Genomic DNA, 15743 nt, shown 5'->3' on the forward strand with positions numbered 1-15743 from the left:
TGAATAATCGAGTGTTGAATTGTGTTTGAATGTGTTGATGGTCTGTCATGACTACATCAGTTAACACATGTTGAATGCATTTGTGTAAAGTGTAAAGAGTCTGTAAAAGACCCATTTACTGCTCTTCATCTCATATGGTTCCTACCTTAAAAATTCCCACATAGATATTGAAAGATAATTCTGCAGTCCTCACAGGAGTTTTTTTTTTCTCTTTTTTTTGTGCTGTTGCTAGACTCGGAAGTATGAATGTAGTAATAGAAAGTGAGAGAGAGAGAGAGAGAGCAAGGGAAAGGAACGCCTGACTTCACCGTCACATGTCCACTGAATAAAAATTCCTCACAGGAGATTTGTACCGAGACTCAGAGAGAAGTGTGAACACATCAAATGAGAGAAGGCGAGGGAGAGAGATAGCTCCGAGAAGAAACGCCTGACTTCACCGTCACATGTCCACTTATTCAAAGTTCCTCACAGGAGATTTGTAATGAGACTCAGAGAGAAGTGTGAACACATCAAATGACAGAAAGCGAGGGAGAGAGATAGCTAGGAGAAGACGCGCCTGACTTCACCGTCACATGTCCACTTATTCAAAATTCCTCACAGGAGATTTGTACCGAGACTCAGAGAGAAGTGTGAACACATCAAATGAGAGAAGGCAAGGGAGAGAGATAGCTCAGAGAAGAAATGCCTGACTTCACCGTCACATGTCCACTGAATGAAAATTCCTCACAGGAGATTTGTACCGAGACTCAGAGAGAAGTGTGAACACATCAGAAGAGAGAAAGAAAGCGAGGGAGAGAGAAAGCTCGGAGAAGAAACGCCTGACTTCACCGTCACATGTCCATCGAACCAAAATGCCTCGGGTTCTTGTTTTCTTACTGACCCACTTTCATTCTATCTTCTCATCCTCTTCCTCCATAATAGCTTCTTCTTTTCCTTTCTTTTTCTTTTGCCATCCCAAACAAATGAAAAAAGAGTTGCTAAAAATCTTTCTAACTTTTACCCTTTGGGCATTCAGTTCATTGTTTTGTGTGCTTGTGTGTGAGTGTGTGTGTGTGTGTGTGCATATTCATTATATTGGTATGTGTATGTGTGTTTATGTGTGGGTGTATGTGTGTGAGCACTGCTAACTGGATATTTTGTCATTGTTGTTTTGTAGTAGGTTTTTTTTCAGTCTCTGTGAAGATGTTTAGAATCTTGTGCATCTGAAATTGATATCCCCTTTGTGATTTGAAATGCTTGTCTTGGTCAATCCTATCAATAGTATTTTCCTTCTCAATTGACAAACTTCTCACTGCTTTTTTGTGTGATATTTCTGGATTTTTTTTTTTTCACAGTCACCAAGCATGTGTTATCTGTGCACGTTTTGCACTCTGTGCCACTTGTTATTCATGTGAGAATATTACAATATGTTTTCCATACCATCTGTATAAGCACATTTTATGATACCTGTGTAATGAAGCTGTATACCCATATTTGTACACGTGCATGTAATTGTCTTTTGGCATATTCCTGGTATTTTTTTTTTCAGTGTCTGAAGTACCACGATATGTTTCATTACATTTTTGCTCATTGCTACACATGCCTTGTGCCACTTAAATGAACACATTGTACTTGTTCTTGAAAGCTTAAACTTGGAGAGAGCAGAGAACATATTGATTGTTACATGGAATCATTCTCACACACTTTTGTGTTCTGATATTTTCTGTGATTAATTTGATTCCGAGAAGTACATTTTAATGTGCCAAGAATTTTTAATACGATGGATTCAAGTTCATCTTGGTTCAATACACAAAACAAAATTGTCTGGACACTGTATGCATGTACCCCATCTACTATTGACTTAAAAAAAAGAAAAATCTGTTGATATTTCAAAGTTGTCTGCCTAAGATAAATACCATGTTAGTGTCCAAAATATCCTTTCAGATATCTAGGAACTTCTGTGATATTTTTACGGATAATACCATCAGTTTAATATTTAATGAAAGGAAGAGAGATGGGACGTTATGTTACCCACATTAAATCATTCCCTATCAGAGTTCATTCACCCCACTCCAACCTTACCAAACCCAAACCAAACATATCTCATACTATAGGCTACAAGGTATTACCAAATGACATCATTATTATCGTATAAGCTGTTATTTTTGTGAGGGTTTGATTTTCATGAATTCTGTGCATCACTTTTGGACCGCAAATTCAACAACACGCAAAAATATCTCAAACTGGAAGGCATCAGTGCACCTTTGAAGACCTCCTTGTCAACATTGCTAAAACAACATCCTGTGAAAATGTCTGTGACCTCCTTAATCGCAAAAATATCTGTATGCAAAAAATAACAGCTTATACAGTAATCATCTGTGCACTACTGACCCCTTGTCCGACTTTTGATATACGTATACGTTCATCCATTCATCCTACCACATGTAATCTTCTCTTTCATGCAACCATAGGAAATTGGGGTCAAGAGTCTGTGTTGGGTAAGAAATTATTTTATTGTCACAAAGGAATGACTTGGATGTTCCTTTTCTCAGAAGGAGAAAACTATATGACTATTTGAAACTAGAAATAAGATGATAAGTTAGGCTATTCAAACAAAGAATTAATGCCAGGTGTCAATGCATTTTTTTTTTTTTTTAGGGGAATATGTCAATTAAGTTTTACTTCGCTAACTGTGTTGAGGGGAAATTTTGTAACCAAGAGAAAGACACATGCAATGCTTGTGAAACCGATTTGATGTGTTGATATTCTATTGAAAGAAAAGGAATTCTTAGAAATATGGTGGTGAACATATGACGTTCCACACTTATAAGCTGTGCTGCAATGCCAAGACTTTGAGTGTATGTCTCAATTTAAAAAAAAAAAACTGTTTACAGTGCATTTTCTTTTTTGATTATATCATTGCATTTCTGTTTATATGATATCCATTTCTGGTGGAATTATGGACAGGAAAACATTGATTCGCTGAAAAAAAGAAAGAATATTGTGAGAGGGTTAAGATTTGGGGCAATGTTTGCCAAAATGGTTCTCTCATTTGCAGCCAGGCAACAGAGATGCATTGGCCGTGTTTGTTGTGATATATCAATATACATGGGTATTCTTAGTTCATAGAAATGAAATGTATGATGTATAGAAGCTGAAGGAAAGAGGTTTAATGTGATTTTTAACAATATGTCTATCACATCTGGGTAAGATATGAAGTAATTGCAGTAAATATTGAAGTGAATGCTCCAGATTTCAGAGAAACTTTGATGACTTGTTGCACAAAATGGTCTCTTCTACGCATAGCCTGTTTGTTTGTTTGCTTTGTTTACTTTTACTTGTCATTTTTTATTCTGATTACCTCGAGCAGAAAAAGCAGAGATGTCAAAAGTACACAGAAATACTGTAATAACTGATAATTTATCTAATATGGGCAGTAGTCTTGGAGGATTACAATAAAGACAAAAAGGTGCTGATATATCATTCAAATTCAGTCAGGCTCTCGATGCACTTTCAGGACCCACTTAAGATGAAAACAGCACTTTACAAATACTCTTAGTTGTGATTATTACTACAAGTCTAATGAAGTGTTTCATAGAGACTGATGTTTTTGTCCAGAGACTCACTATCTGTTGCCTACATTATTTTGCTCCTTGAAACCACAGTCATTGGCTGCCATGAAACGGCAGACGATGCCTTCAACCATGGTTAACAGGCAGTCACTGAATGATGAAGAATTGGTGAGTGTACATATATATTCTTCTCTTTGTGCCTATTCCTAGGAAGTGTCAGAATCACTCTTTTTTTTTATTGCTATGTCTTGTTACGACCAAAAATCACTCTGAGAATGATCGCACAAAAGAAACAATCAACTGATGTTCAGGCGGTTTATTAACAGTGATATTGTGGGTACAGACTGGTAATCGGCATCATATCAGTACAACAATGATCAATAGAAACAAACAAATCGGTAATAGAATCACTTACACGTATTAAATAATCCTTTGAAAGTGTCCAAATACGATGTTCGATGCACAGACCAATGATCCTTGACGCACCGATGAATGATTCCTCCGACGTAACTCCAGAGGCGCAGGTTACGATAGTCCACGGTATAGATCCGGGGTAAAATCCACAATATATGTCCACGGCGAAACGTGCAGAGTCCAAATGTTGTGACGACCACGTCCAGTTGATGCGTTGAATGATGATTCACTTAATATTGTCCAGCTAGGAATCTAGCCCGTCACAGCTTTTCCGTAGCAATGTCCATTGACACAAAAATGGTGTCTATCCCCAATGAAGGCAAATTAATTATCTGCAGGCAAAATGTCTCCCAGGCCAAGTATCTCCACAAACATAACAGGTCAGCAGGTAACATAGGACTGACTATAACAAGTCGCTTCAGAGCCAGAAGTGACGTAACTCTCAGAGCAGAGGTGTTGGGTACTCTGCCTACTGCAGAATTTCTCTAGCTTATATACTATCTATTTACCCCCTTCTAGCACATTCTATAACTCTCTCCAACCTACTAGCCAGTCCAAGTTCCAGGAAACCTGGATGACTCACTGCCTAACTATGTACAAAACATCATTACCAAGAATAACTACCAATCACATTGGGCTACAGGGACAGTGCCTCACTCAGCCAAATATGTTAGCACTTCCCAGAACCTTCTGGAATGGGTGAAATCATTCTAAATTGAGTGAGCTATAATGTATTTCCTGTTACATGCATGTACTGTATAGCTACATTGTATAGCACCTAGAAAATTCTCCACTGATCTGGTCAGCCTGTATGTACTATATCTATACCACATAGAATGTTCTCCATTAATCTGGCCAACCTGTGTACATACACATTAAAACAGCCATGCATACAGTACATCATACATATGTACATAACTACTAGTGTGTACATTTGTGACACCATCCCCCATGGGAAAAAGAAAGCCTTGCCATAGCAAGGGTTTCTTTTACCTTCACAATTTCTCATTATTATTTACAATGAATGTGAGGTAAAATCCAAGTCAAGCAACAATAATCACATACTATCACATGCCTTTTGGATAGCTGTATTAATTCCATGTTCTCTTTTCATGGATACCATTTACAATGATATTGCTTGGATTCTCAGAGCTTATACAATCATATCAAACTGTTTTGCACACATTAATGAATATGCTAAACACATACACTGGAAATGATATGCGGTGAAAACTTTTCACCTTTGATACTCTCTTCATGTTACACTCTTGACAGAGCGTCGGCAATTACATTGTTTTTTGCCTGCAACATGTTTGATTTTGAGTGCATATGGCTGCGTCATCATGCTCCATCTGAACAATCTGTTGTTCTTCATTTTGAACCGGTCTAAAAAGACCAAGGGGTTGTGGTCAGTATAGACTGTGATCTCCCCTTTGCTATTTGTCAAGTACACTTCGTATTGCTGGAGGGCAAGGATGAGACTGAGAGCCTCCTTCTCAATTGTGGAGTACTTCTTCTGGTATGTGTTCAATTTTTTGGAGAAGTAGCTAACTGGTCGTTCAGTGCCTTCTTCATCTTCTTGGAGCAAAACCGCTCCCACTCCCACATCGCTAGCATCTATTGCCACCTTGAATGGCTTTGCGAAGTCAGGAGCTGCCAAAACAGGCTCATTAGCAAGGACTGCCTTTAGTTTCTCGAAGGCTCTTTGACACTCATCAGTCCAGGTGTACTTTGCCTTGCCCTTCAGCAGGTTTGTTAGGGGGGTGACTACAGTGCTGAAATTCGGTACAAATTTCCTGTAGAAACCAGCCATGCCCAGAAATCTGAGCAACTCCTTCTTGGATTGGGGGATGGGAAAGCCTAGTATAGCCTCTACCTTGGCTTCTCTTGGCGATACTTGTCCCTGACCGACTACATGCCCGAGATACACCACTTTGGCCTTTGCAAATTCACTCTTTGCCAGATTAATCACCAATCCGGCCTCCCTGAGTCGATCAAAAAGTTGCCGCAAGTGTGTAATGTGCTCCTCCCACGTGTCACTGTACACTAGGATATCATCAATGTATACTACACAGTTGTCAAGTCCGGCAATGATTTGGTTTGTCAGCCGTTGGAAGGTGGCTGGAGCATTTTTCATGCCGAATGGCATTACTTTGCATTGGAACAAGCCATCTGGTGTAGCAAAGGCAGAAATCTCCCTGGCTTTGTCGGTCAAGGGCACTTGCCAGTATCCCTTTAGAAGGTCTATTTTACTGACATATGCAGAATTTCCGACCCTGTCAATGCAGTCTTCTAGTCTGGGAATGGGGAAAGAGTCTGTTTTCGTCACGGCATTCACCTTTCTGTAATCTATACAGAATCTTTGAGACCCATCCGGTTTGGGCACCATGACGATTGGAGAGCTCCAACTGCTTTTACTCGGTTCTATTATGTCATTGTCTAGCATGTATTGAACCTCTTCCCTTACTTTTTGCAGTTTGCTTGGGTTTAGTCTGTAAGGGTTTTGCTTGATAGGGTCAGCATCTCCTACATCAACATCATGTACAGCCAGAGGGGTGTAGCCTGGTTTGTCTTTACACAATTCCTTGTACTCATGTAACAGACTAGTCACATCTTTCCTCTGATTTTCAGGTAGGTAGTTCAGTGCCTCATCTACTTTCCCTAACATCTCTGAGTTAGACAACCTGGCACTAGAGGGCTCACTTCCATGCTCATCTTGAGCTTCTCCCTCTTCCTCTACTTCCTCTTCTACCACCTGAGCTACGCCTACCGGCTGACCAGCCTTTCTCTCATAGTACTCTTTCAGCATGTTTATGTGACACACCCTCTGATCTTTTCGTCTGTCTGGAGTACTGATCACATAGTTCACATCATTGAGTTTCTTTTTGACACAGTATGGGCCACTGAACTTGGCTTTCAGTGGTTCACCTTGTATGGGCAGCAGTACAAGAACTTTGTCACCTGGGTTGAAAGTTCGGGCTTTGGCATTTTTGTCTGCCTTTCTCTTCATGGAGTCTTGTGACACTTTCAAGTGTTCCTTAGCTACCTCACAAGCCTTTGAAAGCCTTTCACGAAACTTTGACACGTAGTCAAGTAGGTGGACCTCATCATCCTCCGTCATGAATTTCTCTTTGATGAGCTTCAGTGGACCCCTAACTTCATGACCGTACACCAACTCAAATGGGCTGAAACCCGTCGACTCATTTGGGGAGTCCCTCGTTGCAAACAACAGGAAAGGGATGCCCTTATCCCAATCCTCGGGATACTCCTCACAAAATGCCCTAATCATTGTCTTTAGGGTCTGGTGGTAGCGCTCCAACGCACCTTGGGATTGGGGATGATAAGCTGATGACTTCAGCTGCTTCACACCCAAACGATACATCACCTCTTGAAATATGCCTGACATGAAATTTGACCCTTGGTCAGACTGCACTTCCTTGGGCAACCCATACCTAGTGAAAAACTGCACTAGAGCATCTACCACAGTCTTAGCAGTGATATTTCGCAATGGGATAGCCTCTGGAAACCGTGTAGACATATCCATGATTGTCAAGAGGTACTTGTGACCCGACCTAGTCCTAGGCAAAGGTCCAACACAGTCGACTAGAACCCGACTGAATGGTTCTTCAAACGCAGGTATCGGAATTAATGGCGCCGGCTTCACTGAATGCTGTGGTTTACCAGCCACTTGACATGTGTGACAAGTCTTGCAAAACTCAGCCACATCCACATTCAACCCTGGCCAATAAAAGTGCCTCATGATCCGATCCTTTGTCTTTCTGACGCCTAAATGGCCGCCAACAGGTAACTCGTGAGCAATCCTCAAGATCTCACCGCGGTAACTAGGAGGGACAACAACTTGACGGACCACCGTCCAATCCTCATCAGCTGGCCTATGGGGAGGTCTCCACTTCCTCATCAAAATGTCATCTTTGACATAATAGCACTCAGGGACCTTTTCAGCCTCAGCCTCAGAACACGCCGTCTGAGACAAGCCTTTCAACTCAGAGTCTGCCTGCTGTGCTTCAACCAAGGAAGACTTGCTAAACAGCCCATCACTGTTAGCCTCGGAGCCTAATACAGCAACCCCATCATTCAAATCCTTGAAAAAGGTTTCTGCCAACCAAACACCGGAATTCTCCTCCACATCAACAGAATCCGCATCATCTTGAATAGCTCTACGAGCCTGAGACCTAGTCACAACACAATCTGGGAAAATCCCAGGAAATTCCTCCTGCAACTGCTCAGTTTCAGCAACCACCACTGGTTTCTCCGAAACAACTGGAGACGCAACCACCTTGTCCCCAGCCAAGTCATTCCCCAACAAGAAGTCAATGCCTGCCATGGGCAACTCAGGAACAACTCCAACAGTGACAGGACCAGAAACTAGGTCACACTTCAAATCCACTCTATACAGTGGCACTGACATATAACTGCCATCAACAGTCTGAATCAAGACTTTTGCATTCACTGCACTATCTGGTGGAAAAGTCATACCACCATCCACCATCAACGACTGAGAGGCCCCCGTATCCCGCAGGATGACTACTGGCTTACCTGCCTCACCAGAAGTACATGGGGTCACCTCACCATCAAACAAAAAGCTACGATAGCTCTCATCCACCTGCTTCAGCCTATCTTTGAATTTGGGAGATTGACTTTCAATGGCCTGTGTTTCACTGAACGGGACACTGTTTTCGGGCAGGACACTTTTTGACATGACAAATCCCACCTCCTTTGTTGCACCATTTTGCAACTTCCAACACTGTGACTTTACATGCCCTTTCTTGTGACAATGAAAACATTTGATGACATTTGCACTTGTACTGGACCCTTTGTCAAATTGAGGCTGTGGTGCCGACAACATTCCTGAACCAGCATTCCATTGGTTGCTCGACTGATTTTTGTCTCTCTTATTTCCAGAGAAATTCCTGACAGGTGGTCTGTTCTCATTTCTATGGATGAGCTCATACTCATCAGCCATAAAGGCTGCTTTATGCAAACTTGTCACTTTGTGATCTTCCAGATGCAACCTCACACTGAAAGCAACACTCTTTTTGAATTCTTCCAAGAGAACAACCTCACGTAAGTTTTCAAAATCCTGATCCACCTTCAGGGATCTGTACCACCTATCAAACGTCATTTCTTTTTCACGAGCAAACTCAACATGTGTCTGGCCTGGTCTGCGGTACGAATTTCTGAACTTGTGTCTGTACGCCTCTGGCACCAACTCATAAGCATTCAACACTGCTTTCTTGACTGTAGCATAGTCACGTGATTGCTCTTCAGAGAGAGATGAGTACACATCAGCTGCTTTGCCGACAAACACACTTTGAAGGAGCAAGGGCCAAAATTCCTGTGGCCAGTTCAAACTGTTAGCTACCTTCTCAAATGACACAAAATATGCATCAACTCTATTTTCTTCAAACTTTGGCACCAATCGAATGTTCTTGGCCAAATCAAATTCAGAGGGAGCCCTTTCACGATTTCCAACAGTCTGTGCATGAGTCAATTCTATCTCACGCAACTTCATTTGCTGCTCCATTTCGAATTTCCTCATTTCCATTTGTTCTTTCTCCCTCTCTCTTTCTAATCTCATCTTCTCTTTTTCCAGTTCTACTTCCCTTGCTCTTTCTCTCTCCTTCATTTCCAATTTAGCAAGCTCAAGCCGTGTTTGATCTGAAATTTGAGCTCGATCTGGAGTATCAATTTCTTCTTTGAGCTCCATGTGACCAGCTACTAAGTCAAGAATCTCTGCCTTTCTTGCACCTTGTGGAACATCTACATTTAAATGCTGTGCAACAGCGGTCAAATCACATTTGCGTAACCTTTGCAAATCTTTGAGGGACAAATCTGTCCTCTGAACAAATGCCTGAACATCCATTGTACTGATTGACATTGTCACACTGTATTACACACAATATACAATTGAACAATCAACTCAACTGGTATTTTGTCTGTACCAATGTTCTAGATTCCGGAACGTTCCAAATTCTATATTTTGGCTTTAAATTCAATTCTCGGACACAAGCCCCCAATTTTGTTACGACCAAAAATCACTCTGAGAATGATCGCACAAAAGAAACAATCAACTGATGTTCAGGCGGTTTATTAACAGTGATATTGTGGGTACAGACTGGTAATCGGCATCATATCAGTACAACAATGATCAATAGAAACAAACAAATCGGTAATAGAATCACTTACACGTATTAAATAATCCTTTGAAAGTGTCCAAATACGATGTTCGATGCACAGACCAATGATCCTTGACGCACCGATGAATGATTCCTCCGACGTAACTCCAGAGGCGCAGGTTACGATAGTCCACGGTATAGATCCGGGGTAAAATCCACAATATATGTCCACGGCGAAACGTGCAGAGTCCAAATGTTGTGACGACCACGTCCAGTTGATGCGTTGAATGATGATTCACTTAATATTGTCCAGCTAGGAATCTAGCCCGTCACAGCTTTTCCGTAGCAATGTCCATTGACACAAAAATGGTGTCTATCCCCAATGAAGGCAAATTAATTATCTGCAGGCAAAATGTCTCCCAGGCCAAGTATCTCCACAAACATAACAGGTCAGCAGGTAACATAGGACTGACTATAACAAGTCGCTTCAGAGCCAGAAGTGACGTAACTCTCAGAGCAGAGGTGTTGGGTACTCTGCCTACTGCAGAATTTCTCTAGCTTATATACTATCTATTTACCCCCTTCTAGCACATTCTATAACTCTCTCCAACCTACTAGCCAGTCCAAGTTCCAGGAAACCTGGATGACTCACTGCCTAACTATGTACAAAACATCATTACCAAGAATAACTACCAATCACATTGGGCTACAGGGACAGTGCCTCACTCAGCCAAATATGTTAGCACTTCCCAGAACCTTCTGGAATGGGTGAAATCATTCTAAATTGAGTGAGCTATAATGTATTTCCTGTTACATGCATGTACTGTATAGCTACATTGTATAGCACCTAGAAAATTCTCCACTGATCTGGTCAGCCTGTATGTACTATATCTATACCACATAGAATGTTCTCCATTAATCTGGCCAACCTGTGTACATACACATTAAAACAGCCATGCATACAGTACATCATACATATGTACATAACTACTAGTGTGTACATTTGTGACAGTCTATTACGACACATACACTGTATATTCTGTTGTCCCTCTGTTCAATGATAACAGAATATTTTCCTCAGAGGTTTAGAATTACAAAAAGCCAAATTTTTCATTTTGATGTTTTTTTTCCCAAAAAGTATAAAAATATCCCCCCAAAAGATTTTTTTTTTTCATTTTGATAATTTTTCCCCCAAAAGGTAAAAAAGTATGAAAAAGGTAAATTTTTTCATCTTGATTAATTAATGTTTGCAAAGCTGCCAACATTTAAGTGTACTTTGGAAATAATAATGTCCTTATGAAATCAAATTATGACACCTCTAACATATCATTTATCATGCTTTGTGTGAACTTTATACCCATTTTTAGCCCAAATATATTTTTTGCTATATGAATATTTCATGTTTGTGTGTTTGCATCATTATGTATTCTTTTTCCTTTTGTCTACAGAGGTTGACAGCCCTGCATTTGTGTCATGAATATATATATATATATATATATATATATGTATATATATATGTATATATATATATATATATATTTTTTTTTTAACCAAAACAAGGTCTATGGATTCAGACAGATTTGCAGTGGAGATTTCATGAACAAAACAGAATCCTCATAGAAATGAATGCAGCTCTCTGATCTCAATGGCAAACTTGCTCAGGGCATCATGATACAAGCCACAAAGAAATTTGCATTTGAGATTTTTACCTGATGCAATTTGCTATGATTTGAGCAAAGCTTCATTTTAAAGTATAGAAAAGAAAAGCATGCATGATCAAGATTTACTTACATAATATATAATTACATTTTTCATGAGTTGTGTTTTTTTTAAGTACTTGTCTGCGTCAACAAAAGATATTGTGATCACAGCACGAATAGGATGTGCCCTTTTGACTTGATGATAGTACTGTGCCTTAATCATGTATTGTAGTTTTTGAAGGAAAGGATGAATAAAGCAACCAGATTTGATGCAAAATGCAGCCCATGGCAAAATTTGCCATAGAAATGACATTTTTCTATGACAGGTGTTATGAGTTCACTATTGGGGTATACGGATAAACAGGCCATAAGTATTAGGTCACGTACATTGTAAATGTCAATACCGTAGAATGCTAAATGGCAACATATTATTCTGAGTCTGATAAACTAATGCGTGTGTAGTCATACACTCATTTCAGACAACTTGCTGTCATAAAGTTAAGCTGTTGTTTTACTCACTGCAGACACCAGAAAAAAATTGAATATCGTTTGTCAATGACACAAAGGTCTTTCAGGTGACTGATTATCTCGTGGGCTATTCTTTTTTTGTCCGACTTCAACGAGACAAAATGAATGGTAGTATTTATCCAGTTTGCATGTTATTGCTATCGGAACTCACTTTTTGCTTCGCTATTTGAATATCTCTCATCGCGCAAAATTTATGTGATAGTCCCACGTGTTGCAGTGACTGTGTTCCTGTATTCGTGTACGCAATATACATGAGTACCATGACGAAAACTCGACGGGGACAGTCCGAGGATTCTGCCGCTAACCTAACCAAGGACATTCGGGAAGAGGTATCGAAGGCAATAGAAGACAACAGTGAGCTTCTAGATACCCTAATAAGCAAGATAAAGGCGTCATTGATTGAAGAAATCACGTCTCTCATCACGCAAAAAGTGGCAGACAGCATCAAGGAGCGATTAGACTTCGAATTAGCTGAGAGAGATGATATGATTGCAAAGCTACAGAAGGATATCGACAGTTTGAAAGACAAGCAGGATGACGCTGAACAATATTCGAGGAGAAATTGTCTCATCCTGCATGGAATTTCAGAAAAGGACGACGAAAACACGGATGTACTCGTGAGGAAACTCTGCGAGGAAAAGCTAGATGTCAAGCTCGAGGAACATGACATCGACAGATCTCACAGGCTTGGAGCTAAAGCGGGGAAAACAAAAGGAATCATCGTCAAATTCACGAAATATACAGTGCGTGATCGAGTGTATCAAGCTCGTAAAAAGTTGAGGAACCTAGATGGAGCCCAAATCTACATCCAGGAGAGTTTGACAAAGGTGAGAGGGGATCTTTTCTGGGAAGCAAAATCAAAATACAAACAGGTTGTGAAGAACATTTGGACTCAAGATGGCCGAATCCAGGTACGAACGAACGATGATCGCCGTGTAACCCTCGTCACAAAAGCCGACCTCGAAAAGCTCGAAAAGCTGAAAACAACGAACAAAAGCTGAATGGATGACTTTCGCACAATTCTTATCTTCCATTGTAAGCGTTGCGCGACGTTCTGGTACCCCGTTGTTGTAAGCTTACTACAAGAAGATTATACCCTTTCAATTATCTGCTGAGTAATTCAAACCAAATTGCCTATTACTACCGACGACAAACTTAACCTATATAGTGTGTACGGCCATTATTTGCCACACATGTCTCTCCTTTTTCTTCCAAAAAGCTTTCCCCCCTTTTGTTCCACTTAATAGCAACAAGTCAACAACTTTGTGTCAATTTGACGTAACCAAAAAATGATTGGTGTCTTACTGACAAAAGCTACTGCATGTACATACAAGTCTTGCAAACTACTCAATATAATCTATTGCTCGATTTTTGTTCAAGCTAAAGATGTGAGTAATTGTATATACTATCGAACGGTCGAAGTGGACGTGCAAGCCAATTTCTGCTCTGCTTAATAGCAAGAGGTCATTACTCCATGTGTACCAATCTGTGTTATAGATAATACATTGTACAAGGTTTTGTTGTTTTCGTTCTGACAAAGCTATTGACTATACATGTCTTGCAGACTTCTCAATACAATCTATTGCCCAATTTTGTTCAAGCAAAATTTATGTGTTAATTTTCAATTTACGGCTGAACTATACGTGCTCTGCTTAATAGCAAGAGGTCATTACTCCACGTGTATCAACCTGTATTATGATTAATACATGGTTTTGTTGTTTCATACTGACAAAGCTATTGACCGTACATGATATGCAGACTACTTCATACAATCTATTTCCCATTTTTTTTTCAAGCAAAATTTTTGTGTTAGTTTATTATATACGGTTGAATTAGACGTATAAGCCTATTTCTGCTCTGCTCAATAGCAAGAGGTGAATACCCCATGCGTGTCAACTTGTGATATAGATAATACATTGTTTTGTTGTTTTGTTCTGACAAAGCTATGACCGTGTTTGTCCTACAGACTACTCAATACAATCTATTGCCCGATTTTGTTCAAGCAAAATTTGTGTGTTGGTTTACTATGGTTGAATTAGACGTGTAAGCCTGTTTCTATATACTCTGCTTAATGACAAGAGGTCAATACCCCATGTGTATCAACTTATGATATAGATAACACATGGTTTGTTTTCTCGTACTAATCAAAGTTATGGCAGTACATGTCTTGCAGACTACTCAATACAATATATTGCCCGATTTGTTCAAGCAAAATGTGTGTGTTAGTTTACAATACACGGTTGAATTAGACGTGCAAGCCTGTTTTTGCACTGCTTAATAGCAAGAGGTCAATACCTCATGTGTATCAACATGTGATATATATACTACATGGTTTCTTTGAATGTATTACATATTTTGCAGGCTACTGAATACAACCTATTTGCCCAATTTTCGTTCAAGTATATTGTGCGTTAGTTTATAGACAATATGCGGTCGAATTAGACGTGTAAGTCTATTTCTCCTCCGCTTTTATATACAAGAGGTCAACAACCTTTGTAACAACGTGTTGTCATTAGATAATGCCCGGTTTCGCTGAATGTGCATGCCTTGCAGGCCAGCAATTCGGCCTACTCGCCCATTTCTGTTTCAGCCAAATGTGTGTAAGCCTATGTATAGTATACGTTAGAGATAGTCGGACATCATGTTTTAAGCAATCATTTATTGAGTCACAAAATAATATTCACGCTTCACTAAAGCGATGTGACTTTCTGACTACGTTGCAACTGTTTCGTATATTGATATTATCAACTTATCACTTTTTTTTTCGAAAGTAATAACTTTGTGAACATAATCAATTTTTCTGTGTCAGTTTTTTTTCTCCCTTTTACGCTTTATACTTTCTTACTTATCTTTTTTTTTGTGTGTATGAGTTTCCCCTCGTATTGTCTCATGGTTATCAACTTTCCCTGTGTTTTATGCAAATGTGCTGTCAAAACAGGTCAAAAGGGTCTCTTGTGCATATCTTGTAACCAATGGGTACATGTCTCGTGTGCTAGTGTACCACTGCATTTATACAATGATGCTTCTCATCAGTTCGCTGGATGGGAATGCCCAAAGTGTATCATGAAACTTTTACCATTCTATGAATCAGATATTGAAAATCATAGTGAACAAAATGATGTAATCAATGTTAATTCAGAAGGACAAACCGATGCTCAATCCCTACCCAATTCAGCCGAAACTATGGTGTATAACAAGCTCTCGGTTAAAGGTTTGAAATTTGTTCAATTGAATATTGTTAGCCTGACGAAACACATCGATGAGATACGAACAATCTTATATTATAACGACATACATGTTCTCGCTCTTAATGAGACAAGACTTGATAATTCAATTTATGATAGTGAAATTGAGATTCCTCATTATAACATAGTTCGTAAAGATCGCAACAGGTCTGGTGGCGGTGTATCATT

The 15743-nt window shown here is 39.8% G+C and overlaps 1 protein-coding gene across 6 annotated transcripts in view; it reads left to right on the plus strand.

Annotated features, from left to right (window-relative positions):
• Positions 1-15743, plus strand: part of LOC139741709 (protein unc-13 homolog B-like) — a 267252-nt gene that overhangs the window by 215900 nt on the left and 35609 nt on the right. For all 6 annotated transcript variants that reach the window (XM_071652293.1, XM_071652294.1, XM_071652296.1 and 3 more), the window contains 2 exons: positions 2451-2477; positions 3645-3719. In XM_071652293.1, the coding sequence (XP_071508394.1) occupies positions 2451-2477; positions 3645-3719 (102 nt within the window). The remainder of the gene's footprint in view (positions 1-2450; positions 2478-3644; positions 3720-15743) is intronic.

Source organism: Diadema antillarum, unplaced genomic scaffold, assembly GCF_040938485.1.
Source record: "Diadema antillarum isolate AM-2024a unplaced genomic scaffold, OU_Dant_1.0 seq00000946_RagTag, whole genome shotgun sequence".
In the NCBI taxonomy this organism is placed as follows: Eukaryota; Metazoa; Echinodermata; class Echinoidea; order Diadematoida; family Diadematidae; genus Diadema; species Diadema antillarum.